General features: G+C 51.6%; 2 protein-coding genes and 1 long non-coding RNA gene across 4 annotated transcripts in view; 2 read left to right on the top strand and 1 right to left on the bottom strand.

The window, feature by feature from the left end:
• The window catches only part of MAP6 (microtubule associated protein 6), a 78,465-nt gene extending 76,233 nt beyond the window's left edge, over positions 1–2,232 (top strand). Inside the window, exon 4 of the mRNA XM_061139936.1 lies at positions 849–2,232. Within this exon, the coding sequence (XP_060995919.1) occupies positions 849–2,160 (1,312 nt within the window). The 3' untranslated portion in view covers positions 2,161–2,232. The remainder of the gene's footprint in view (positions 1–848) is intronic.
• A 6,427-nt stretch (positions 2,233–8,659) lies between these two features.
• On the top strand, positions 8,660–10,294 carry LOC133054682 (uncharacterized). Its single transcript, XR_009692488.1, has 3 exons — positions 8,660–8,752; positions 9,107–9,200; positions 10,253–10,294. It is a non-coding gene; the product is annotated as an uncharacterized LOC133054682 (long non-coding RNA).
• Positions 10,295–16,934: 6,640 nt separating this feature from the next.
• Positions 16,935–27,293, bottom strand: SERPINH1 (serpin family H member 1). 2 transcript variants are annotated; one of them, XM_061150597.1, is made up of 6 exons: positions 27,137–27,270; positions 25,577–25,620; positions 22,534–23,189; positions 20,965–21,063; positions 20,610–20,842; positions 16,935–17,953 (listed from the first exon to the last, which is right to left on the bottom strand). In XM_061150597.1, exons 3-6 carry the CDS (start codon positions 23,153–23,155, stop codon positions 17,651–17,653), a joined length of 1,257 nt encoding a protein of 418 aa, XP_061006580.1. In that variant the 5' UTR covers positions 23,156–23,189; positions 25,577–25,620; positions 27,137–27,270; the 3' UTR covers positions 16,935–17,650. The 2 variants fall into 2 exon arrangements, with proteins under 2 accessions (XP_061006580.1, XP_061006570.1); XM_061150587.1 differs by lacking the exon at positions 25,577–25,620 and having other exon boundaries at positions 27,137–27,293.
• Between the last annotated feature and the right edge of the window lie 266 nt (positions 27,294–27,559).

Below are 27,559 nucleotides of genomic sequence, written 5' to 3'. Positions count from 1 at the left end.
ATGACAAGAAGTATTACAATACTGAAGTGGTTTTAAGCATAAAGACTTGATTGGCCCAGGGAGAGTAAAGGGAGCCAGAGTGGAGACAGAGCAAGGGGAGCAGGGCCTCTTCACTGTCTGAATGGGGAGTCCCAGCCAGTCACCACCAATATGGTGCAGGTGACAATGCAGTGCATGGTCTATAAGATAATTTAAAAGCTATAATAAAACTCATTAAAAGTTGGTCTGTTTTTTACAGTCACCCCAGCCAGCTGTTCTAAACCATGTGATAAAATACTTTTTACCCTTTTCGGGGAGGTGGGGAAGAGAGACCTTCCCACTGCCCTCTTTCTCTCATATGTGCCTTGGGACCCCTTGCCGCTCCCCACTGAGCACTTAACAAGGGGGCTGGGGAAAGGGAGGAGTCTGGGAAGCCCTGAGAACAGAAGCACTCTAGCCTGTAGGGTCACCTGAGTGGATAGCAAAGGTGGGCCCCCAGGATGGACCCCACCTATTCCGGAGGAAGGAAGAGAGGCCTGGGGGGAATGTGGGGTGGACAGCCTGCTAGGATGCCCACTGGAAGACTCTTGAGTCCTAGTACAGTACTGCCAGTGTCACCTGGGGGCTGCCCTCCATGCCACCTGCAGGTTATAATCAATTGGCAAGCACACTGAATGACCAACTCCCAAGCCTGCCCCTCACCCTACCCCACATTCTATACTAAGGATCTGGAGATCAGATTCTCCTCCTGACTCCCCAGCAAGTGCTGCCCTGCCGAGGCTCCACTAGGCAAGACTTAACTCTGTGCTCTGCCCTATCCCTGGTCCAAGCGCTGGCCCTCACAGTGACCACCTCTCTCTCCTCTGCAGGAGCCAGGTCGAACCCACCAGGGATTCACCTAAGAATCAAGGTCCTGTAGCCACAGAGCCAGACAAGGATCAAGGTCCAGTGGGCCCAGGGCCTCTGAAAGATCAAGGTCCTGGGATCCAAGAGCCTTCAAAGGGCCAAGGCCCCATAGCCCCAGAGCCTCTGAAGGATCAAGCTCCTGTGGTCCCAGGGCCTCTGAAGGATCTCGGTCCCATAGTCCCTGCGTCACTTAAGGATCAAGATCACATGGTCCCTGAGCCTTTAAAGAAAGAAGGTTCTGTGATCCCAGCACCAGTCAAGGACCAAGATTCCTTGGACCCCATGCCTCTAAAGAATCAAAGTCCTATGGTTCCAGCAAGAGTTGAAGATGAAGGTTCTGTGGTACCAGAGCTTCTGAAGGATCAAGGCCCCACGGCCTCTGCACCTGTCAAGGACCAAGGTCCCATGGTCCCTGAGCCTGTGGATCAAGGCCCCATGGTCCCAGCACCTGTCAAGGACCAAGGCCTCATGGTCCCAGCACCTGTCAAGGACCAAGGCCTCATGGTCCCAGCACCTGTCAAGGACCAAGGCCCCATGGTCCCAGCACCTGTCAAGGACCAAGGCCCCATGGTCCCAGCACCTGTCAAGGACCAAGGTCCCATGGTCCCTGAGCCTGTGGATCAAGGCCCCATGGTCCCAGCACCTGTCAAGGACCAAGGCCCCATGGTCCCAGCACCTGTCAAGGACCAAGGCCCCATGGTCCCTGAGCCTGTGGATCAAGGTCCCATCATCCCAGCACCTGTCAAGGACCAAGGCCCCATGGTCCCTGAGCCTGTGGATCAAGGTCCCATCGTCCCAGCACCTGTCAAGGACCAAGGCCCCATGGTCCTAGCACCTGTCAAGGACCAAGGTCCTATGGTCCCAGAGCAACTGAAGGATCCAAGTGCCCTGGTCATAGAACCTGTGAAGAAGGAAGGTTCTGTGCTATCTGAGTCTGTAGAGAAACAAGGGTTATTGGTCCCACAGCCAGTCAAAGATCAAGGGAGAGGGGTCTCAGAACTTCTGAAGGATCATGATTCTGTGATTGCAGCGCCTGTCAAGGATCAAGGCCCCGTGGTCCTGGAGCCTGTCAAAAGTCAAGTTCCTATAATCCCGGTGCCTCTGAAAGATCAAGATCCTCAGGTGCCACCACCAGCAAAGGACCAAGGTCCTGTGGTTCCTAAGCCTCTGAAGACTCAAGGTCTCAGGAGCCCTCAGCTGCCCACGGTCTCACCACCACCCCCAGTCATGATCCCAACTGTCCCCCATGCAGAATATGTCGATGGTTCCCCTTGACACTCACCCCTTGACATGCCAAAGAAGGAGCTGGAGGTGAAAGTGCTCCCTCTCAGGGGCAGCAAAGACACTTATTTAATCTGCATGAAACACGTATTGTATAGTCTTGCTGGAATCTAATAAAACTGGTCCCTCTGGCTCACCAGTGTCTCTCTGGCTTCATTTGAGTGTGTGTGTGTATGTGTACCATGCATACTGGAGAGCAGGCAAGCAGGGCTCTGCATTTATTCATTTGGGCAATCTGAGAAATCCCCCACTCCTGTGAGTTGTCAGCATTCAATGGGAGTGGGTGGGAGATGCTAGGATCCTGACAACCGGACCCCATTGTGAGGGTGTAGGCAGGACACACTTGTCTTTCCCCTTTATTCTCACACTCTGACCACATTTCACTTGTGACACCACAGGTAGAGGGTAGGACTTCTGCACATCAGGCAATTATCTACCACTAGCTGGGGATTCTATATTTAACTCAATTCTGATACTATCTACCTAGAGACAGCATTAGCTTCCACAGGTTAAGATCTCCATCCTACAAGACTGCCTCCTTGTCTCCCCAACTTCAGATGCCAATTGCAAGTCTCAGGCTATCCCTTGTACTTCTAACTGACTTGCTTTAATCAGGTTCCCACAACTCCCTGCTTGGGTTCAATAATTTGCTAGAATGGCTCACAGAACTCAGGGAAACATTTGTGTTTACTGGTTTATCCTAAAAGGATAAATAACACACCAAGGTGGAGAAAAGAATAGGGTAATGTATAGAGGAAGGGACATGCAACCTCCATGCCCTGGCCAGGCACACCACCCTCCCGGTACCTCCAGCAACCTGGAAGATTTTCAAACCTCAAACTTTGGGGATTTTTATGAAGACTTCATCATACTGGCATAATCGAACATTAATTCCATCTCTAGCCCCTCTCCCCTTCCCAGCAGATGGAAGGCGGGGCTGAAAATTCCAAGCTTCTAATTGTGACTGGGTGTTTCTGGTGACCAGCTTCCATCCCGAAGCTATCCAGGAGACCACCAAGAGTCTCCTCATTAAAACAAAAGACATTCCTGGACTTCCCTGGTGGTCCAGTAGTTAAGAATCTGCCTGACAAAACAGGGGATGTAGGTTCGATCCCTGGTTTGGGAAAATTCCACATGCCAAGCGGCAACTAAGCCTGTACGCCACAACTACTGAGCCCATGCTCTAGAGTCCATGTTCTGCAACAAGAAAAGCCACTGCAATGAGACACCCACACACCACAACTAGAGAATAGCCCTCACTTGCCACAACTAGGGAAAGCTCGTGCACAACAATGGAGACCCAGTGCCATCAATAAATAAACAAATTTAAATTTTTTTTAATAAAATAAAACAAAAGACACCTATCACCTAGGAAATTCCAAGAGTTTTAAGAGCTCTGTGCTAGGAACTGGGGGCAGAGACCAACACATATATTTTCTATTATTTCACAGGTCAAGTACCATGAAAGCCTAGGTACCAAACAGGGGTCAAACCACAGCAGGCTGAGCCCTGGATTGTTCAGAGCAGAAGCCTACAGAGGAAAATGGAAGCAGGGGCCCAGCTGACCCAGGTTAATTCTGGATGACAATCATTTGCCAAGGGTCCTGAAGATCATCCAGAGGTCATGCTTCTTGAGAAAACTAGGCCTCCGATCAGAAGAGTCCCAGGACACTCATGAAGCAGAACCTAGCATCTGCTAGTCCTCACTCAGTATCCAGGACAGCTCAGCCAGGACTTCTCAAACAGTGCAGTTTGACTTATCCTTAGCACCCACTTTGTGCCTCGCTCCGTGCTGCGCATGAGGTCACAGTGGTAAAGAAATCCCGCTTAGGACGATAAAAGGTGGTGTCAGATGAGGCCCTAGGTCAACTAAAGGCCTGACTTTGAGAGGAGAGTGAAGGAAAAATCTCTAGCTTCTCAGAGAAAGTAGCCATGAAGTACAGACAGCAGCAGTAGGAAGGGATATCGTGGATGTGGCCAGGGCGGGGGTGGGTGGGCAGCGTTGGCCCTCCCTGGAAGTCCTTGAATGAAAGAAGCCTGATTTGCCTGAGGGATTGACCAAGGAGTGTAGCAGGCCTCTGGGGCAGACAACTGAGAGCAGGCAGGGGTGACCAGTTTTCTGAAGCCCAGGACCTCGGGGGAAGTCAGGTGGCAGGGAGTCAGTCCTGTAGGCTGTGAATGTATCACCGGGAAAAAGGCTGGGGGGCTGCTGGAGGCTAAAACTCAGCCTTGCCCATAGATGCTTCCTGCTAGAATCCCACTGGGGTAAATTACAGTAGCCTCCCCTTTAAAACCCAAAGCCCTGGGACTTCCCTGGTCGTCAAGTGGTTAATAATCTGCTTTCTAATGCAGGGGATATGGGTTTGACCCCTGGTCAGGGAACTAAGATCCCATATGGCACAGGGCAACAAAGCCAGTGCCTTCTAGAGCCTGCATGCCATAATGAAAGATCCTACCTGCCATAACAAAGACCCGATGCAGCCAAATAAATGAATATTTTTAAAATAAATAAAAAGGAACCAAAGTCCTCAGGGGCCTGGGACCCTTGGGGAAGCCGCAACTGTCGCCCCCACCAAAGCTGGCTCCCAAGGAACACTCCTACCCCTTTAAGACTTTTGAGACCCATTATAGACATTAACCCCTTTAAAGGTCTCTTCTTTTTTTTCTTTTTGGTTGCATCCTACAGCTTGTGGGATCTTAGTGTCATGATCCAACCCACATCCCCATGCATTGAGTCTTAACCACTGGACCACCAGGGAAATCCCAAAGGGCTCTTATTCAAAGGAGCGCAGGTTGGTTCTTACAGAGAAATCACAGGAAGTACTGATGATTTCCAAATGGTCCAATTTTCTAAGCAACTGGCCCCAAGCCTGTCTCCTCACTCTATTCCTAATAGCACCAGGGTTTTCTGCCCCCACTAGCCACTTCTATAAACACACACATACACACCGATTATGAAGCTTCTTCCTGGCCTATCACAAGTTTGCTGCTATATGAATTATAATAGGGCCCTGCCAACAAGAAAAGGGCACACTGAGGCTAAAGAAGTATTGTGTATCCGCACCGCTCTCCCTCTGACCCACACACCCCGTTCCAAGCCACACACATTTCCGTGGGCCAGGCAGATGGTGCTGTCTCAGAGAGGGCAACATCTCACCCAGGGAAGATGTCCAGAAAGCCATGGGCTACCAGGGCTCCCCCTCTGAAGTGAGAGCTGCCTGGAAACAAGGTCTGGATGTCAGCCCCCCATGGGCCCCCGCTAAGTTTCCTCAGGGATAGTGTCAGAATGTTAAGAGAAGTGGACCCAGCCTGAGGCTCTGGTGACTTGTTAAAGGCAGGAGGAGAAAGGCACAGAGGAAGCTGAGGAAGCGCTCGTCCAAAGCTGTGTGGAGAAACCAGGGCCTGTGGTGCCAGGAGTGATTCAATACGGAGAATGATGCCCAGCGTCAAAAGCTGAGGGAGGGAGTGCAACTCAGTCGAAAGGTGAGGGACAGGAAGCTGTGGGATTTGGCAGCTTCCACTTAGGAGCAGGTCGACCTCCAGTCCAGCGCCAGCCACCCGTTTCCTCATCTGCAGAATGGTCCCGATGATAAGAGGAAATCCTGAGGCAGAAAACCTCCAGCCCAGGGTTGAGCTGCAGGCCGCCGCCTCACCTGCATCACGCCCAGCTCTCCACTGCATTGGAAGAAGGCCTAGTGACAGAGGTGGTCGGCTCAAGGCCCCCGTTCTGGGCTGGGGCGGGGAGAGGCGGGAAATTAACTAGAGGCTCTTAGCTCTTCTCAGATGCAGACTTCCTCCTTGACCTCGTTCTTCCCAGGGGCAGCCATTTCCCAGCCCCTCCCCTGCACGCACCGTCCCCACCCCTCTCCATCCCTCCCCTCCGCTGCCTGGCGAATCCAGACTAAGGACCCGGACCGGCAGCAGCCAGCAACCCCGCCCACATAGACGCGGCTGTCTGAGAAAGGGCGGCGCCGCTGCTTTGGAAGCCTGCAGGGATCCGCGACTGAGCCCGAAGATGCTCAGTCTCCGCCCAAGAGTCTCGAACCTGGCTCCAGGCACCGAATTTAGCGATCGGACGTGGCCCCAGGGCTGCAAACCCTAAGCTCGCACCCCCAGCCCCGGTTCCAGTTGCCAGAACTTCGGGGCGCGGGTCTGGCCCTTGGTAAGACAAGGCCCAGGAGAAGGCTGGCTAGAGAATCCTGGGGACCCGCGGACGCGCGCCACCCGAAGGCGGGTCCGGGGGGGGGCCTTTAGGAACTGGGCTGAGGCCTCGCTGGGGCCCCTGGTGGCTGATCTGAGGAAAGACTGAGATTTAACTCCTTTCGCGCTGTGATCCCCGCCCTCAACACCTGGGGGTGCGAGGGCGGGTACCGCCCGGGCACATTTTTGGCATTTTCGGGTAGCAAGAAGACGGCGCCTGCGGATTCGGGGCAGATCACAGGCCCGAGTCCTATTGCAGCAGCACCTTCCACAGTCTTTGTCGCGGCGAGGATGGACATCTAGAGGAAGGGGATGGGGAATGCACCCCAGTCTCAGTCCGAAACCTGGGGGGTAAATTGCATCCATTTCCAGCCTCTGCTTCCAGTCTGCCACTAAGACCTATGCCCTCTGCCAGCTAAATAAATAATGAATCTGCCCTCTTTTTTCTATCTCTATGGCCACCCCCTCTTACCTCACACATACCACAGTTTGTAATTCTGTATGTGAATTACCTGATGGCACTCAGGATGTAAGAAACGAGGAATTTTCTTATTTTGACAAATCAAATTAAATCTAGTTGAGGCTCCTCCTCTCCCTGCCAGGGTAGGCAGGAGCTCTAATCTCAGTCACTTTCCTGAAGCCTCCCCCTGTCCATAGGCCATCCTGAGAAGACACATGATGGTTGTCACAGTGGCGGCCCCAACCCAGCTAGAGGGGCACTGGGGACCCCATGCCCCCTGAGCCATGCTTGGCTGGGGAGCTCCCTAAGCCTGCCCAGGTTGTGTGGTGTTAACATCGTTCGCCAGACATTCCTGCCACCACCCACATCTAAGCCCATCCCTTAGTGGCCCCATAATCCAGACCCCCAGCTCCCCGCCCTTTCTAAACACCCCTGTTCCCAAGACAGGCCATTGTCAAAACCTACACTTTTACCCCCTGTCCATCTAGGCTCATGCAGTTTAACATCCTCCATGGACTTAGAACTAATTCTTGGGGGGCAAGGGCTGCGCCATTGTATATTCTCACTTGCAACATATGAACATTCCAGTTTCTCCTCATTCTTGTCAACACTTGTTATTGTCAATCTTTTTTATTATAACAGTGATTTCTTTGCCTATTCCAGAATCTTCCAGTCTTTCTTATACACCCAATAGATATGTGTGTTGAGCGGATGAATAGGAAAACAGGAAATGGCAGGTTTAAGCAGAAGGATGAACTCAGGCTGGTACATGTTGAGTGGGACAAGCTTTTGAGACAAGGAGAGGTATCTCAGGGACTTCTGGATATTGTAGTCTCAGTCTGGGACAGGAGTCTGAGATGAAGGCAGAGATGGGGATCTCATTAAAATGTGGGCTTCGCTAGCCCTGGGAAGTTATGTGAGGCCATGAGAAAGGCTGCATTTACGCAGGGGGAGTGTGGAAAGTGAGGGAAAGGTCCAAGACAGAGTTTGGGGAAGCACCAACATTTCAGGGGTAGGAGAGGAAGGAGGCTCTGAGCAGAGCATGCCACAGAGCAGCAGCAAGGTCAGAGGAGAACTAGAAAAGATTCACCTTGGAGAAAGCATCAAGGGAGAACAAGTCAACAGGATCAGAGACATGAGTGCTTCCCTATGAGACAGATTATTGAAAACATCCATTGAACAAAATGGGTAAACTGTCAACACAGCTGAAGTTGAAACTGTCAATACTATTGAAGTTTTGTGATGGATACTTGGAAGTTCATTACACTATCCTCTCAACTTCCATGCACATTTGAAATTGTCCATATTTCCAAAGTGATTTTTTAAAGTATCCATTGAACTAACAATAAGGAAATTACTGGTGAACTTGGCAATTGCATAGTCTCTGGAGGGAGAAGAAACCCAATTCCAGTAACAGGATTTTCTCATACCTGACTCAGGACTCACTGGTATTCCAGTAAGCAATCACTGGGCACATACACCCCAAGTATTCTTGGGAAAAGAGAAGATTGTGTGTGACAGTCAGTAATTTTTCATAGCTGTTGGTACCTCCACACAGGGAGTTTTTTCTCAGCAGGCCCAGCAGCCAGCCAGGAGCTCTTCCTCAAAAGGAGGAAAATTGTTTACCAAGGAGTGCCTGGCTTTGCTCCTGACTCCTAGACACTCCACTGCGGCTCTTTTCTCGGGGTTTGCCACAAGCTGACTTCATCCCCATCTGCTGCAAACACATGAATCACTTTGCATTGGCTGAGTCATCAAGGCTATGAGAAAGAGCTGCCTGCCCTTCAGCCTGGACACCTTTTTGGACTTCTTTTGCTCTGGGCTCCACTTGAAGCTGGCAGCCTTACTGGTTACTCTGTAAATGAATCAGAGCAGCACTCCAAAATGTGACATACATTGCCACCAAAATACATGGAAACCCAGCAGGTATGCTTCTTTCTTACTACTACTAGGAAGCAGAAAGCACAGCAAGTTCCTTTTACTTTGTAGGATGTGATAATTAATGTCATATGTTAACTCTACTGGGCCACTGGGTGCCAAGATATTTGGTCAAACATTATTCCAGGTGTGTTTGTAAGGAATGAGATTAACATTAGACTTATAGATGGAATAAAGCAGATTGCCCTTCCCAGTATGGGTGGATCTCATCTAATCTGTTGAAATAGAACAAAGGACTGAGTAAGGCAGCATTTGCTCTCTGCCCGGCTATCTTCAAGCTGGGAACATCGGTCTTCTCCTACCTTCAGACTGGAACTAACCATCACCTCTCCTGCTTTTCAGGCCTTCAAACTTGAACTGAAACTATACCACTAGGACTGCTAGCTCTCCAGCTTACAGACAGAAGATCATGGGACTTCTCAGCTTCAATAATCCAGTGAGCCAATTCCTTATAACACATCTCTTTGTATCTCTCTATCTCTATATACACATATTGATAGCTGTATCTTCTATTCATTTTGTTTCTCTGAAGAACCCCAACTAGTATCTCTTTCCTAGCATGATCTAGAGCACTGAACACCCAGAAACTTCACTTAGGTGTCAGGCCCCTAATGGGATTCATCTCCCATTATCAGCACTCTTTTTAATCTTGAAGTACCTGCTACTTTAACTCTCTGAATCCTAGGAACATGATGTCATCAATGTAATAGACATTCTGTGTCTGTATTATGGGAGGATGATCAGGTTACATTGTAACAGAGAATCAGAGACTTGAGGAGTTTCAAGACAAGATGAGAAAGCTGTATTGCTGCCCCTGCCAAGAAAAATAAAGCTGCTTCTGGTATTTTCTATAGAGGAAGAGAAAAAAAAAATTCTTTTTCAAATAAATAGTCTCATATTAAGTGACAAAAATATGTATATTTGCTCCCATAAAAAGACTACACCCATTCATTCTTTAAAAAAAAAAAAAAAAAGACTGCACCTAAAATGGGAGCTGCTGGAATCATTATTTGGAATCATCTGAGTAAACTTATGGTAATTCCCTGTTCATCCTCCAAGACCTATGCCTTCTGCACAGACTGAAGAAGTAAGTTAAGCAAGATGCAATAGAAGCCAGCTTGCATTTCTCAAGTCTTTGATGAGGGCACAAATTTCTGTAATTTTCCTGGATTTGCACCATTACTTTGGGTTATTGATCAGTAAGAAGAAAAAGTTCTGGAAGCTTCCACTTGGCCCTTTCTACCATAATGGCCCTTATCACAGGTCTACAGGTGCATGTATGCTCTAAATTTCACTTATACTCCCTGAAACTAAAAATGCAATTGCAGGATGAGTCCAGGCACCATGCTTGGACTTAAGTCAAAATGCCAGTTGTCACCTGACACATGTGAACCTCTACACAGTGGTTTTCTGTGTTCTTAGGAATTAGCATTAGATAGACTCAAGTTCTGCTAATCCCTGAAAGGTCTGTGTATTTTCCTTTCACAGAGCACAGTTCTCTGGCAAATGGTCTAGGACCCTTTGTGGAAGGTAGGCTAAAAGGAAGATTTACAGTATGTATCTGGGGTTCTATTGAAGGACTCACTCTGAGGGTACTGGTCTCTCTTCCTTTCAAGGGGCTTGGCTGTTCTCTTTCATAATGGATCAAATCAGATTTTTGCTAGCAGGACTGGAGGGTTTTATTTGTGGTTTTGCTTTGTTGTTTCTGTTACACAGATTGAGGAGGACTTAGAGGCTGCCTGTCTATTCCCTTTGGTCTTATTTGGCCCTTAAACGATTAGTCTTTGCTAAAGACATTTGCGGGTTAGATCTTTCTGAGTATCACTTGGCATCTGCTGTCCCAGGTGGCCAAGTGCTGCTGTGTGTGCTCTGCTCCCCTGGGATCCCATCATTTCCACTAAAATTATGGAGTCCGTTTCTGTGACAGTGTCTTTCACTAGCATCCCTAGCCTGCAGAGAAAAGTACTACATCATGTTCAAAGATTCTCCCCTCACTGACGTGTTTCTCCATGCCTTGGTGAAGGAAATTTCCTCCAGGCTGTCTAAGAGGAAGTTGGGACTGTGGAACTTGGCTTGGGGGTGGTATATGAGTGGGTCAGGACAGGGTAAATCCACATCAACATTGCTTCCTCCCTTAGCACTGGATTCCTTCCTCTATGTTAAAGCAAAGAATTCTGGCATTTCAATATCAAGCATAGACCTCAGCTGAATCCAGGTTTCTGTCAACCAACTAAGCAAATAATGAAAACCACTCCTAGGTGCTCAAACTAGCACACTGACTCTGGAATCTGAGGTAAACATACATTGATAGTCCATCCCAGTGGAAATTATGTTCCTCCGTCCAAGGACTAGCACCCACAGACAATATCCCCACAAACATTATGCAGACTTTTGGGTGATATATTAATGAATTAGCAAAACCTTGCAATTCTTCTGATGTGGATGCTACTTCTTCCCCGATCTGACTCTGGAACTAGTTTCCTGAGGCAGGAAAGCATCTAAATCCAGTTATGGTACTAGAGACAATGGGGCTGGGACATGAAGAGGGTTGGCCACCCCTTGGGGAGTAGGTTGAAATCATGCCCATGATATTTTGGAGCTCCTTTCATCCAGAGGTAGAGTCTCTTCCTCACGCCTTGAATCCTGGCTGGCTTGGTGACTTGCTTTGACCAACAGAATGAGATGGAAGCAACATGATTGGAGCTGCAGAGCTCAGGCCTCAGAGGCTTAGCTCCTGCCTTCATCATCCGAGAATCCTGAGGCCACCACCATGCCAGGAAGATGGAGATGCAGGAGCACATGAGAGAGAAGCTCAGCGCCCGGCCATTCCAGCTGAGCCCAGCATCTAGTGGATGCAGTCACCAGAGCCAACCCAGACCAGACCAGTGGAATAACCACCCAGCCAACCCACAGAACTGTGAAAAAGAACAAATTGTCATTTTAAGGCACTAAGTGTGGAGTGGTTTGTTTTTCTGCAATAAACAACTAAAACACTTTGCAGGGTAACTTCCAAGACAAGGTCATTTCAAAGTCTTCAGGGAAGGCAGCTTGTGCTGCATGGGGATTTAGTGGAGCTAGGGGTGTTCTAAGTCATTCAAATCCTCCTATATGGCCTCTAATTCCCTTCCTGAGATCAGTGCCCTAAATTTCACCCGAGATCTAGCAGTGACATGAATGCAACTGACAAACTGACAATGTAATTTGTTGACTGCAGCATCAAAGTTCCGTCTTGGTTAAGTTATATAACATAGCTTAGCACTCCCCTCCTGTTCTCTGGCCTCTTCTCCCCTCCCCTGCTGAGTTTGTCATCTCTGGCTTATACCAAGACTAGGTTAATGGAGAAATGACATGGAAAAAAAAGAAAAGTCTGACCACTTCTCAGTAGGTGTATTTGAAGTGTCGAAACACTTGCTAATTCTTGCTGAAACAGCAGGTGGGTCAGCTCGTGCCTGAACACGTGGACTGTACGCTCCCCTTAGAAATGAGACACTGGAGATAAGCATGTGGAGGAGCTGAGCAGACATTGTCCATGACAGAAAGGAAAGACAAAAGGTGACAGCAAGTGGTAGTGAAGATCCAAATACCGCCCCCCACCCCCCAAGAGCATCTTGGGAATGTTCGGTGTGTGCTGCCCAGAGATACTTCTATAGGGCCCTGGGAGTGCGGAGGTGGCCAGACTTCTGAGAGGGCCCAGGGCCCCTCCAGGGATTCAGTAACCTTTGAGGCAGGCTTTGAAGGATGAGTAGAGCATCCATGGGCAGAGGTAAGGGAGGCATGATGCCAGCAGAAGAGGCCGCAGGAGCAAAAGGAGAGGGAGGGAAGTCCAGGGGAGGCTTAAGTCAAGCTCTGGGGAGAGGAGGGAAGTTGGAGGAGTGGGAGAGGCAAAACCAGCTGATCTGCTCCTGCAAAAACATTCACTGATAAAGTGAAAAAAAATAAACCATTCACTGACCTCAGGGCCTCCCCATCAGCCCCTCCTTCCAGCCTCTCTAAGCAGTTCAGCCTAGAGCCTGGCAGCCAGGCCTTCCTCCATCTCACCACTCCCCTGCCCCCGACTCCCCAGGCCTCTCACTGTGTCTCAAGCTCCCACGGCCCTTCCAGTGGCCACATCTCTGTTCATGCCGGGCCTCTTCCTCCCTTTCCTACCCACCTCTAGCACCTCTTCTCAGGGGAGTCTCCACTGACTGCTTCAGCTCAGCCTAATCCCCAGGTTGTATGGCATAATAGAAATAATCAGGCGTCAGGGGACTTCCTTGGTGGTCCAGGGGTAAAGAACCTGCCTTCCAAAGTGGGGGACGGGGGTTTGACCCCTGGTCGGGGAACTAAGATCCCACATGCCGCAGGGCAACTAAGCCTGTATGCTACAATTAGAGAGAAGCTCTTGAGCTGCACCTAAAGATCTTGCATGCCCAACTAAGACCCAATGTAGCCAAATAAATAAATAATTTTAATTGAAAAAAAAAAAGAATCAGGCTTTAAAGTTGTAGAGATCTGAGTTCAAATCCCATTTCTGCAGTATGATCTTGAGTTACTTACCTTCTCTTTTTAATAGTTAATATTTCTCAGCCACATATTGCCAAAGTACCATGGGTTACTGGGCAAATTCATTCTCATTTCATTATCACCACAACTCTATGAGGTATGTACTGTTATCATTCCCATCTTATTAGTGAGAAAACTGAAACTCACAGAAGTTAAGCAACTGGTCCAAGGTCACACAGCTAGGAGTGGCAGACCTGGGTTTCTGGTCTGTTCTGCCAGGCTCCAATGTCTCTGCCACTAAGCACCAAAGGACCCACTGAATCACTTCCTTTGAATGAGCATTTATTAGGCACCTCCTATGTGCCAGGGGTGTGCTGGGTCTGGAGATGTGGCAGGGCACAGGCAGACAAGGGCCCACTTTCAATGAGGTTTTAGCTGGAATCTGTTTCCTCCTCCATAAGATGCAGGATAATGAGCCCCAGGTACATAAACTGGAGTAAAGATTATATAGGATCCCATTGGTTACTTTCTCCCTCCTATAAACCAGAGGACCTCGTGTGTATTGACCACCTCTCTCCTCCACAGCCAGCAGACCTGCACTCCCATACTTGCCAGGATCTGTCATTGACCTGCTAGGTGGCCTTGGGCAGGTCACGTTATTCTCTAAGCCCCAGTTTTCTCATCTACAACTTGGGGCTACCAAGGTAGTAGTAATAGCCACCCCTGATGGAGGCTCTAAGAATTAAATGAGATTTTACACAGAATTGCTGGGCACACAGTTGGTGCTCAATAGAAAGTTAATCCCCATCTCCTCACACCTGCACTCAAACCCAGGACCCACACAGTGAAGCAGGGTCATCATTTCTCTGAGACTTAACAAGCATCGTGGTGGATATAGCAAAGAGGTCCTTTCAGTGGCCTCAAGGTGGCAAGAAAGCTCCACACTGGGCTGTGATGAGCCATCAGGGGCACTGACAAGGCTGGTCCAACCCAGCCCAACCCTGACCTATCTACCCACCTCCGCCACCTGCCCTGCCACCCCTCACTGTGAAGTGGGAGCATGGACCCCTCACCACCCTCCCACCTGTGCCCAGACGGAGGCAGGTGGCCTCAGGGCCCCCTTGGTGTCATCTGGGGAGCCCCACACTCAGCTCTGGCTTCCTTCACTGTCCCATGCCCACCTGCTGGGGGTGCTGTTGCAGGCTGAGCTTTGGGTCCAGGAGTCCTGAGTTCTAGTCCAGTCTCCCCATCTCTGAGCTATACCTGAGGGATTAGGAAGACTTCCCATCTAATTGGGCTATTATGGGGATTAAGTGGGATAACGTATAGAGACTGTGAGGTTAGACACCTTTATTATTAAAATCTGGCCAGTTCCTCTCCAACCCTTCCCATGTGGCATGGAGGAAGAACTCTTCACTGACTAGGAACATTTCCCAGCTCAGGCCCACTGGCTGGGGAACCTCGGGTGGATCACTTAATCTCTCTCAGCCTTGGTTATCTCATCTGTAAAATGGGAACAATCCCTACCTAGCCAAGGTGTCAGGAGGCTGGGATAAAACCTTAAGTGACTGACATGGTGTTTGGCACATAGTAGAAGCAAAATACAGAGGTAGGATCAGCTGGTATTATTAAAATCATTATTCTGATCAAGAAATGCCTACTTACCCTTCAAGGCCTACTTACACCATGTCACTTCCTCCTGGAAATCTCTCTTGATCTCCCCATGGCAGTCATGGCTTCTTCCTCTGGATTCCCAAAGCCGTGGTGCCCTTCTAACACAGATCTTTCACTTACTAACGCATGTTTTGAGTGTCTTATGTGTGTGTGAGACACTGAATTTGGGTGCAGGACATAAATAAGATAAACAAGACATGGTCCCTATTCTCCTAAGCTTCCATTCTAGTAGTGGGTACAGACCGTGAATAGGTAGAAAATTTAGGAGCACTGAGTCAGTAAAACAAGAAAACAAAGTAACATAGACTTGACTTTATTGGGCTCAAAATCACTGCAGATGGTAACTCCAGCCATGAAATTAAAAGATGCTTGCTCCTCGGGAGAAAAGCTATGACAAATCTAGACAGCATATTAAAACACAAAGACATTACTTTACCGATAAAGGTCCATTTAGTCAAAGCTATGGTTTTTCCAGTAATCATGTATGGATGTGAGAGTTGGACCTAAAGAAGCCTGAGCACTGAAGAATTGATGCTTTTGAACTGTGGTGTTAGAGAAGACTCTTGAGAGTCCCTTGGACTGCAAGGAGATCAAACCAGTCCATCCTAAAGGGAATTAACCCTGAATATTCATCAGAGGGACTGATGCTGAAGCTGAAGCTCCAATACTTTGGCCACCTGATGCGAAGAACTGACTCATTTGAAAAGACCCCGATGCTGGGCAAGATTGAGGGCAGAAGAAGGCGACAACAGAGGAAGAGATAGTTGGATGCCATCACCGACTCAATGGACGAGTTTGAGCAAGCTCCAGGAGATGGTGAAGGACAGGGAAGCCTGGCGTGCCACAGTCCATAGGGTTGCAAAGAGTTGGACACAACTGAGTGATTGAACAACAACTGACTAACAATTGGAGCTGCTTATATACTGAGGTTACAGAATGCTTTGTGGAGTAGACATTTAAACTGATTTCTGGATGACCATCCCCCCCCCCCCCCCCCAAAAAAAAGCAGTCTCACAAAGATCTAGAAGAATCATTTTCCAGAAGGAACTAGTGCAAAGGCCCTGACGCAGGAGAATAAGCGTGGCATGTGTGGAACACCGTGAGTACTGAGCGTGCTTGTCACTATCTCTACGTCTCCACTTCTAGATGAAACCTTCTGAGGGCAGAGATCTGATTTACTGAGTCCACAACACCGAACAGCCCTGGAGCTCCGAATAGCCGTGGCATTGTGGTAATAATGAGAATGAATCGGCTGGCCCTTCTGTAGCCCATTCACTTCTTGGAGGACTCCACCTAGGTTGCCCAGTCAGGCAGGGACTCCATTTTGAGACCAACACCACCCAGGGCAGAGTTGTTGGCAAAAGGAAGCCGGAGAGGTGCCCAGAGAGAGGTAGTAAACTGCCCAACGGCACACGGCCAGCAAGCAGCAGAGATGGGCCATGAGTCCAGTTTCCTCTGTTCCTCTGCCTTGCTGCCCATTGGTCTTCTGTCCTGTGCATCCCACTTGCCCTGTCCTTCCCTAAGCCATGATGCCAAGAGCCCCAAGGCTCACAAGAGGTGAAGAGTGTGAAGAGTGTTTCGGGACTCTCGGCTCCTGCTCCAAACCCAAGTACACAGCAAGGACTCCACAAGCTCCTTCAAAAGATCCTGCCCAGCCAGGCAGCCTGAGCTTGTGCCCTCTGGCCCTGGATGTGGATGAGGTCAGATTGAAAGGAAAGCCTCGGGGGCTGAAGACTGGGATCCTGAAGCCAGCAGGACAGCAAAGCCCTGGGCTCCAGGACCAGTGCTGTCATTCCAGCCCTGCAGCCTCCACCTCTGCAGGGCAGCCAGAGCCACAATCCCCAGAGTCAGCACACAGTGGGCCTGCCACACAGTATTATCTCCAGTTATCTGCCAGGATCTGGGGGCCTGACAAGGACTATTAGTAGCAAACAGAGCTTAACAGAAGGAGCCCTTGTCCCCAGGGAAGAATGACATGGTAACCTCTGATCCAGTCATCCATGATCCAACAAAATTTCACTGGAAAAGTTTTATTGAAAAAAAAAAAAAACACAATTGTACAAATAAGTTCTTGGTTGACAGCAACAAAGGCTCATTTCCCCACTTTCCTCCCCATTTTTGAAAATCTATAAAAGGAAAAAAAACAATGTTCATCCCCATGATGCCTGACCAAAGTCTGCGCAAACCCACCCCCCTCCATGAGCTATTTCTCAACCCCTTCTCTGGGGTCAGACTCACTGTGGGAGCACCTGTCCCAGGGGCTGCAGCACCTAGTTTTATAGATGAGGGAAGTTAGGAGAAGATGGGGAGAGAGCTGGGGAGGGGGCTGAGGTGGTGGTCATATCAGGAAGAGGGCCCCCACTCCATGAGGGCTTGGCTGAACCCCCAGCTCGATTCCATCTCACAGATGAGAAAGCACTGGGCTATAAATATGAACACTGACTGAGGCAGGCTGGATCCCAGGACTGAGAGCAGGGCTCGATGACTACCGCCCAGCTCCCACGGGACACGGGGTCTCTGGGCTCAGCACCCTGACACCTGGGGGACCGTGTCCAAGCAGAGTGAATCCAGGCCGGGAAGGACTGCTCAGACACACAGGAAGCCCCCTGTTTTCCCACCCCCACCCCACAGACTATCCAAGGTCGATACCTCAGCTCCCCCACCCCCATAGCACCCATGTGTCTCAGGAGCCTCCCGCTGCCCCCTGCCATCCCACACCCACCCTGGGGCCTACAACTCGTCTCGCATCTTGTCGCCCTTGGGCCGGACCAGGCGCCCGATGAACAGCAGGGAGCCGCTCTGGGTGTCTCGAACCAGGAAGATGAAGGGGTGGTCGGCGTAGAAGAGCTTGGGGCTGCGCAGCTCCTCACGCCCGTAGATGTCCTGGTCGAAAGGGTTGCCATCCGTGTCCCATTCGAAGGCAGTGGCGTGGAACACGCTGGCCAGGTACAGGTCCTTCTTGCCCGACATGCGAGACAGGTCTGCCTTGTTCTTGTCGATGGCCTCAGTCAGACCCAGCCCAGCCAAGTGTTTCTGTAGAACCAGGTGGATGATAGTGAGGCCATGGTAGGCAGAGTTCCTAGACCCTTACCCTCCACCCACACCACCCACTATTTCTCCTCTCCTCTGGGAAAAAGTTACCATTCCCTGGCCACCTTCCATGTGCCAGACACGGTGTGGAAACTGCAAACCACTTTCCTAATTCATGACAGCCCTGCAAGAGCTTCCAGTCACCATTTCACAGATGAGGAAACCAAGACTCAGGGGGGAAAGGCAGAATATATGCCTGGCCCCGCCCAGCAATCTTGACACGTGGTATGAATGGTAGACAGCCAGCATCGGCCTCCTCTGCGGGCTTATATAAAATGCACATTTCCTGATCCAGCCCAGAGCCTCTGAATCACAGTGTCTGCAGGTGGACCAGGAACCTTTCTTAACCAACTCTCCAGGCAATTCTTGACACACTAACATTTGAAAAAGACTGACCTAAGGACAGCTCTGACCACATCACTCTGGGGCTTAAATCCTTTCCAGAGTGATATAAAGGCTGGGATTTGCTTCATGATAATCTGATGGGGGAGAAATGGGTGTGATGGTTGATGTTGGGTGATGGATACATGAGGGTTCCTTACATTAATCTATTTTTAATATATTTTAATATATTTCCATAGTATTTCAAAAATTAACACACACACACACACACTCTCTCTCTCTCTCTCCAAGGCTCTGCACAGCCCCTGGAAGCCAAGGACAAGCTCTTTCCTGGGAACTGTGCTTGCATCACAGTTTCACCCCCTAGCATGTACCACTCTGATCTCCATTCAACAGCTCCCCTGAAACTGCCTCCTCAATAGCTTCTCTGTGTCTATCCTGTCTCTGTAGTGCCCTTTAGATACCACGTCTTCTGGGGAGCCTTCCCGGCCCCACAAGACTGGAGCCACACACCCCTGGCCTCCCTCTATCAGTGTGTGGTCCTGTCTGTCTCTCCCACCTGGCTCAGTGGTCCCTCAAGACAGGGCCCATGTTCAGGGCTCACCCCGCTCTTAGTGCAGAAGAGGCAGTGGTAAAGAACTGTTGGCTGAGTGAACAGCACCCCTCAGGGCCCAAGCTTCTGGAGGACAGTGCACTTCCCCAGCATGGCCAAACCAGCCTGAGACCTAGGGGCCTGAGAGTCCGGGTGTCCTGAGACAGGCATTCGAGGCCCAGCTATTCCAGTCCCCATGACTTTGCACAAATAACTCACTTGGAAATTTCCACCTCAATCTACTGTAGCGTAGTAGATAACATGTCCACCCACGGTGCCAGAAAAACACGGGAGAAAGAAGGAGAGTCAGGTGATGGCAACTGCAGAACAGGCTGGGGGAGTGTCAGGACAAGCCCAGGAGGGAGACGGGTGTGGCTTCTCTCTGGAAACCTCGCACTGTCTACCACACAGACTATACAAGTTCCACCGTCTCCAGCTTGGAGTCTAAGCCCCATTTCATCTCAAGCGTTCTCCTCCACACTCCCTCAGCTGCAAGTCTTAATCAATTCTGCAGGCAAGGGATCTCCTACAGAACCATTTCTGGAACCCAAGGGAGGAATGAGATGAAATTTTTCCCTTTTGAACAAAGGAAAAAAAATCTCTCCCGAGTTTTCACCTGAGAACTAACTGTAGCCCCAGCACTTACTAGCCAGGGTAACCTTAGCAAGTCACTGCTTCTCTCTGAGCTTCGGCCCATCACCCAGGGTGGTCATGAGGGGGAAATGATGCTGAGCAGGTTGGTTAAGTTTCCAGCCAAGTGACTCAGAGCTGAAAGCTATTATTAGTCTTACTAGTGCAAGGGGAACAATCCTCCAGCTTGAATAGTGTATCCAGGCATACCCTAGAGATATTACGGGTTCGGTTCCAGACCACCACAATAAAGTGAAAATTGCAATAAAGTGAGTCACACAAATTTTTTGCTTTCCCGATGCATATAAACGTTATGTTTACACTATACCGTAGCCTATTAAGTCTGTAACAACATTATCTCTTAAAACAATGTGTGTACCTTAATTAAAATTTTTTATTCCTAAAAATGCTAACCATCATCTGAGTCTTTAGGGAGCTGTAATCTTTTGCTGGTGGAGGGTTTAAAATATTGCGAGAATTACCAAAATGGGACCCAGAGACATGAGGTGAGCAAACGTTGTTGGAAAAGTGGCGCCAGACTTGCTTGATGTAGGGTTACCATAAATCTTCAAAAATTGGTTAAAAAAAAATTGCAATAAAGCAAAGCATGATAAAATGAGGTATGCCTGTACCTTGTGCCGAGAGGCAGCGCAGCATAAGATTAAGGACATGGCTTGGTGTTAAATGTCTGAGTTTTGTATGACTCTGGATAAGTTATTTAACTTTTCTGAGCCTCACTTTCCTCATCTGTAAGATAAGGCTGATCGTCCTATCTAATACAGTGTTGAGGGTTAAGAATTTCATACAGACACAGTGCTTAGGAAGTATGCCTGGCGTACAGCAGGTGCTCAATTATACTTAGGTATTGATGTTGTCACCATCTTCCCAAAGGCAGGGAACATGCCCACCTCCCTCAGCACAGGCCAGTACTGCCTAGACCCCCAGAGGGGCTCAGGACAGACCCGCTGAGCTGGCGAGAGACCCCCCCCCCAAAATTCTAAGCCCTGCAGGCCCCTGAGTTGGGCTTCCCCTCACCTGCAGGTCGTGGGTCACCTCAACCACTCCCTTGGGCAGGGAGATGGCCACAGCCTTCTTCTGCATCTTGCCCATCCAGACCTTCAGCTGCTCTTTGGTCAGCAGCTTTTCCAGGCGCTCAAGGGGCTCCACGTGGTGGGGCATGATGATGATGAGGCTGGACAGCTTGTGCGCCAGCGGCATCTCCACCATCTGCAGCTTCTCCTTCTCGTCATCATAGTAGTTGTAGAGACCTGGGAGAAAAGCAAAAAGGGTACTGGGCATGCTGTGGGGGGGAGGGCGGGCCAGGCCCTAAGGACCCTCGGGCCCCACATTGCCCACCCGCCCGTCCCACCCTACTCTGCAAGGCACCTACCTGTCCGGTGCATCATGGTGACACCCACGGTATAGGAACGGGTCACCATGAAGCCTCGGTTGTCCACCATCTTATGGTGGAATCTCTCATCCCAGTGCGCTGTAGCAGGAAGTAGAACACAAGATCAGAAATAGATGCACTGCTTCCCTTACCCTGTTAAGACACTCTCCCAACTGAATATCCTGGAAGATTTACTCCTGCCACAGGCCTCCGTTCCAGTCTTTGGGGCTCAGCTGCAGCCCACCTCCCCGCTGAGCACCCAGTCCCCTAGAGTACATGTTCCTGCTTTAGGAACGGGGACATGCTGCCTGAAGACATGGTTCTCTACATACAGTCAGGGCCTAGCAGTTTCCACATGACAGGAAATACAATCAAAAGGAGGACCCTCAGTTCAACCACTGCCATGTCCACCTCTGCCCTGACCCCTGCCAGGCATTTGGGCAACATGTGCTGAGCTAGACACACCCCCTGCCAGCTGAGGTTTGTGCCCGAAGCAGAGAATGCCCCAAGACTGCCTTTAATTCTTGTCTGCAAGTCCTGTCCCTGTGACCAAAAAACATTACCCCAAAAACCTTGCGTATGTGACAGTGGCCTGAGTCCTGACCTACGTCACATCCAGACCTGTGTTCAAATTCAGTCTCAGTCACCAGCAGGCTGCGGGACCTTTCACCGCTCCTATCTCGGTCCCCTCATTTGTCAAACAGGGGCACCTCATCCTCATAGCAGCCTGTGAGAGTACAGTGCTATCCATACAGGTACTCAGAAGTACACATTAAGCCCGAATCAAATCTTCAATTCAAGATGCACCTGGACATGGGTTCTCTCCTCCTAGCTGAGCCTGTTTTCTCACCTATGAGATGGAGGTAACACCTCCTACCCTCAAAGTTGCTTTGAGCATTAGGCATGATCACAGGTGTGGAGCCAGCTCATTACTGAGGCAGAAATGATTACTGCATTTAATTCCAAGACAACCAACAGCACTCTGATGTGATGAAACACATGCTGTGGAGTCCTTCGGCTGGGCTTGGATCTGTGTCCCATTGCTTTAGACACAACACTGTGCTGTGCTGTACTTAGTCGCTCAGTCGTGTCCGACTCTGCGACCCCATGGACTGTAGCCTGCCAGGCTCCTGTGTCCACCAGGATTCTCCAGACAAGAATACTGGAGTGGGTCGCCATGCCCTCCTCCAGGGGATCTTCCTGACCCAGGGATCGAATCCAGGTCTCTTGCATTGTTCTTTACCATCTGAACCACCACAAAAGCCCAAGAATACTGGAATGGGTAGCCTATCCCTTCTCCAGGGGATCTTCCTGACCCAGTAACCTAAAGGAGGTCTCCTGCACTGCAAATTCTTTACCAGCTGGGCTACCAGGGAAGCCCCAGACACAACACTACACCTCGCTGAACTTAGTTTGTCATATATAAAGAGTTCTGTAACTGACTCCCTCCACGTCCACGGGTTGTTAGTTGTTAATGACTGGTGCTTGGCACAGAAATACTGATTGATCAGACTCGCCGGGGGCGGGGCCTCGGGGAGAGGAAACCCCGCCCCACCCCGCCGGACTCACGCTTGAAGAACATGGCATTGACCAGCAGCGCGCCATCGGTGCGCTCCACGTCCTTGGTGACCTCGGGCAGCTTGCCGTCGGTGGTCTGCGCCGCCCACTCGTTGATGGACTGCAGGGCGCTGCGCTTGTCGCGGAAGTTGATCTTGGAGTGCTCACAGTTGTAGTGCTGCTTGCTGCTACGCACGAAGTCCTCTGCGAAGCTCACGGAGCTGGGCCCGTACAGGCGGCTGCCCAGCTTCCAGGTGACGTTGCGCGCCGTGCTGTTGCTGAGCGAGCGCAGCAGCTCGCCCAGACCCGCGTGCACCTCATCGTCGCGCAGCTGCTCGGCGCTCAGCACCGCCTTGGCCTGCGACGCCGTGGCCGCCTTGCCGCCCAGCGACACTAGCCCCAGGGACGAGGCCACCACCACGGGTGACAGCAGGATGTTCTCCACCGCCTGGTCCTTGGCCATGGCCTGGTATAGGCTGAAGGCCAGGCCGGCGCTGCGCTCAGCCAGCGTGGCCGCCTTGGGGCTCAGCTTCTCCGCGGTGCCTGGAGCTGCTGCAGCCGCAGGTTTCTTCACCTCAGCGGCCAGGGCCCTGGCCAGGAGGCAGATGGTGCTGATGAGCAGGAGGGCACGCATGGCTGGGAGGTGGGTTGTGAGCACCGAGGAGGACCTATGAGGGTGGCAGAGAGAGGGCACCCCTGAAGCCCCAGTTGTTCTTCCCCTGCACCAATCCCCACCGTTCTGGCTGTGGCCAAGTCCCCTGGAGATGGGAGCAGGAGGGTCCAGAGCTCTGGGGAGCCCAGACCTAACTCCAGATTGCCCAAATTGGGGCTCTCCATCTGCCCACTCTCTCAGAGGCCTTCTTTGACTCCTCATCTAAAGCAAGCAAATAGCTACCGCAGCCCTATTTATTTCTTACACTGAACTTAACATTTACACTCATGTGTCTTTTACATATTGTTTCCATCACAGACCTGGAGGTCTGTGTCCTCCAGGAGGGCAGGAAACACTGGCTTCCCTTTATAGTCCCCTGTGCCCAGCACACAACAGGCCTAAGCTATTCCTGAATGAACAGAAACCAGGGCCGCTTGGCCAAACCTGGGCTCTTCAGTTTGCTGAAGGTTAGCTCAAATCTCTTACAACCCTGGGGCCCTTTTCCAGCGGGTAGGGGAAAGTGGCAGACGAGCTGAGGGACCATATGAAACTCAGGGGCCTGGACAGAGGATGTCAGGTGGGAAATGCAGTGTTCCTCCCCCACGCCTTCCCTTCTGCACTGGGATGTTAATGAGTCACCGGAAGGTTCACAGATTAAATAAGAGAGCCCAGATGCTCTACTCCGTTGCCCCAAGGGTGACCTTCAGTCTGAAAGTGTGCATGTGTGTGTGTGTTCACCCCTCACTGAGTCTCGGGCTCCCATTTTCCAAGTTCTAAGGGTCTTGGTCTCCAAGACCTCTGTCTTGGCAGGACGTGCCTGCCCACCACCCCTCGAGCGGATGGGAAATCCCCAGGACAAAAGCAGGAGGGGGATAGGAGGTGGGGTAGGTTTCCTGAGAGGAAGGATATTAAGGGACAGGGCACATTACAGCTCAAAGGAACATTGACACCCCCTCCCGTTCACCAGAGGCTGGTGGCCAGATGTGTGTGCAGTCTCCCCGGAAGCAGGGGCCACCTCAGGTTCCATTCTGCCCTCCCATTCCCACCTGGCAGGATCGCCACACATGCCCATCTACACTGTGGCTTCAGGACTGCCATCCTCACACCACAGCTGTCCCAGTATCCCCTACGACAAGCCCCCTCCCCTCTCTGGGGCCTTCCATCAGGACAGTCTCTCCACATGGACTTATTTCCATACTCGCCCCGCTTTGAGGTCACTTCCGCCTCTCCTTCAGGCAGCACGAAGCAAGACAAGATGACAGAGCAAAGAAAAGGGCTGGAAGGAACTGTGCTAGAAGCTGGGATCCCACTGCACTGGCAGATCCCAACTTGTGGTCCTCAAGGTGGGAAACTCAGAATCCTGGGGAACGACCCTCAGTATTCGGGAAGGAGGGAAGGCCACCGAGACCCACAACTGCCTGGGAGAAGGTACCAAAGAGAACTGTAGCCTAAAGTAGGGATTGCAGAGGTAAGATAGTTTTACCCTAAAGAATATCTCTGGGCCCAGGTCACCTTCCTCCCACCAGGCCTGGAGCCTCAAAGGCAGAGGGCCTATATAATTATTGTACAAACAAGGACACTTGGACACTTAAGAGAGTAAAATGGGAATACTACTAATTATTATGCCAGGACAACAGGCATATGGTCATCCTATTCAAAGGCCGCCTTTAGTCCAAACAGCGGATGCCAGAACTTGGACCTCTGCAGAGGTCACCAGCATCCCCCGGAGAGATAATCTAGGAGCCCAGTTCACAGTCCTGCCACGTGGCAGGCACTATCTTGACAGCCCCCACTCCCAGCCCCAGCCAACCAGAACCTCAAAGGGCTGGGAGGGGCTTTTCAAGAAAGCTCCAAATGACTAGTTTGGGATTCCTCAGGCAGCCACATAGCTGCGCTCCTGTTCCTACTGCCGGCTCCGGGTGACGTGGCAGGCTGGAAACTGAATTATCTCCACCCGCCTGCAGAGGGGGGCTTCCAGCCCGGGAAGCCGGAGGCCTGGGTTCAGGTCCCAGGGCGGGGGGGGTGCCAACGGAGCCTTTCTGGCCCTAGCTTCGAACCCCGCAACATCAGACTCTGCAGGGAGACTCTGCAGGGAGACGTGTAGCGAGGGTGAAGGGCTGTTAACCCAGTGGCAGGAATGGAGGAAGGCAAGTCACTGCAAGCAAGCCAGCCTCCCACAGCCCAGCCCCTGTTGCCACAGAAAAATCCCAGCCCTGAGGCCAAGGTTAGATGATTTATGGTCCCACGAAGAAAAATATACAATCACAGAACCAAGGCCTGTGCCCACAGCTAGCCGGAAGGAGACTGGATTCCAGGTTTTTTAAGTAGAGGGAAGGGAAGCAGATTGGGGGAGGGGTGGGAGCACCAGAAAGGGTCTCAAACACTTGAGGAGGTCTAAAGTACCTTGAAACTGCCTCAGGGGGAGGTCAAGGCCTGCCTTTTTCATTCTGAAAGAAAGCAGAAGAGTGAGGAGGACGGGGTAGGGCAGAGCTGGGTGGTGGTTGAGGACTGGCCTGGAAGGCCCAGCCCCGCTAAGGGACCCCCATCTACTCTGCCCCTGGCAGAAGGAAGCCACAACCAACTCCAGATCTACAACCTCAGAGGTCATCCACATCACTGCACAGTGGGAGAAACTAAGGCCAGAGAGAGACAGGGAGCCACCTCCGTGCTTCAAGGATCTGTGGGGGTCGGGCTTCCTAGCACAGGGCTCCCTCCTCCCAGAAGCTCCCACAGAGCCCCTCCAGAGGGCTGGATTCAGTATCCGGTTACAGCCAGTTTTAAAAAATAACATTTCTGCTGGGAATCCCAGTGCCCAGAGACAAAAGGAGGGGACCAGGAGGCCTCAGGAAGGGGGGATGGGCAGATGAACTGTCTGAGGGCACGAGGGTGTGGTCCCAGCCAGCAACTTCCAGGGAACCAAAGCCCCTAGATTTTCCTGCGGCCTCCATCCGGGCCCTGCAGACCAGGGGGACCAGCAGGAAACCCTGGAAGAGGCGGGGCCAGGCTTTCTGGCCATGCTGGAAGCCGGTTTCATTCTTCTCCCTCCACTCCAGTCACCTCAGGAATGTCCCTAAGCTGGGGGCAGGGAACCCCGGCCTCTGAAGTAACCTTAACGCTGCAGTGACGCCAGGAACCAGGTGGCGGCGGACAGGATTAGAGCGGGCGACCAAAGGCCTTCCAGGGAGCCCCCTCCACCCCGGCCGCCCTCCCTTCTCTGGGGGGATGCAGACCTGGTCACCTCCTCAGCCTCTTTTTAGAGGGAGGTGGGGGAGACTGGTGCTGGCCAAGTCCCTCTTTTTCTTTTAGTTGCCATCACCTACGCATACAGGCTGCTGCTCAGCAATGGAGCCGCGGTGGGTGACTCCTCCCAAACCGTGGGGACCCCAAAAGCCAGGACAGCCCCCAGGAAAAGGCAAGGTTGTTTCACCTCCTCTCCCCGCTACCCTTCCTCAGAAGGCTCAGATGCCCCCCATCAAGCCTGTGAGGAGGCTGGTCCACTGGCCCTAGGGCCTCAACCCACAACTGGAGGCATGGGGACATGCAAACCAGCCTGGCCTCCCTGTTCTTGCTGGAAGGGACTGCAGACCGGATCCTCCCTCCTTGCCCTGCAGAGAGAGGAGCCTCAGCATCGTGGCCCCCAGCCTCCCTGTTCCCTCCTGGCCACCACCACTCCAGCCCCACACTTCTGGGGAACCCTGCACTTTCCCCGGGCCCTCTGAGTGTCCGGACTGCCCATCCCGGCTCCATCTCTGCGGTGGCCCTCAGGCTTTCTCGGCCGTCACCAGCTAGTCTCCGTCTCCAACTCTCCAGCTGCCCCCAAAAATTCCAGGGACTCCAGTCTGCGGGCTCAGTCTGTGGCTCTGGTTGGCCCCTAAACCCTCGCCCGGGCGCCTCTCCCCTCTCATTCCCTTGAGCCCCCCTAAAAAACTCCCCCCGCTCCCCCCGGCCGCCCCCGCCCCTCACCTGGCCGGGCTGGGCTGGCGCCGGGACCGCAGTCACAGTGTCACACTGGAGCCGCGAACGGATTCCACTCTCCGCCGCGCCCCCGCGCTCCAGATCTATATATGGCGTTCCCCCACCCCACCTCCCGCCCGTCCCGAGAAACTTCTGGAAAGTTGGAAAAGCTTCCGGAGGGCGCCCCTGCCTCGCCAAAAAAAGCCAAAGACCTCCCCCAAACCACCCCGGCTTCCGCCCCCTCCTTCTGCAGGCAGTCACCCGGCCCCTGGGTCCTACTGCCCTGCTTATCGGACGCGATCGCAGCGCCCGTGAGCTCCGTGTTGGGCGCCCCGGGGCACGCACGACTGCGGGGCGAGCGGGCATCCTTCACTCAGTTGAGACTCTTGAGTTCGGACCGCTTAGATGAAGGGGACACGGGGCTCCCTAGTA

This window comes from Dama dama, chromosome 1, assembly GCF_033118175.1.
Source record: "Dama dama isolate Ldn47 chromosome 1, ASM3311817v1, whole genome shotgun sequence".
In the NCBI taxonomy this organism is placed as follows: Eukaryota; Metazoa; Chordata; class Mammalia; order Artiodactyla; family Cervidae; genus Dama; species Dama dama.
The sequence above is the reverse complement of the archived record's forward strand: the minus strand, read 5'-3'. Positions and strand labels throughout refer to the sequence as shown.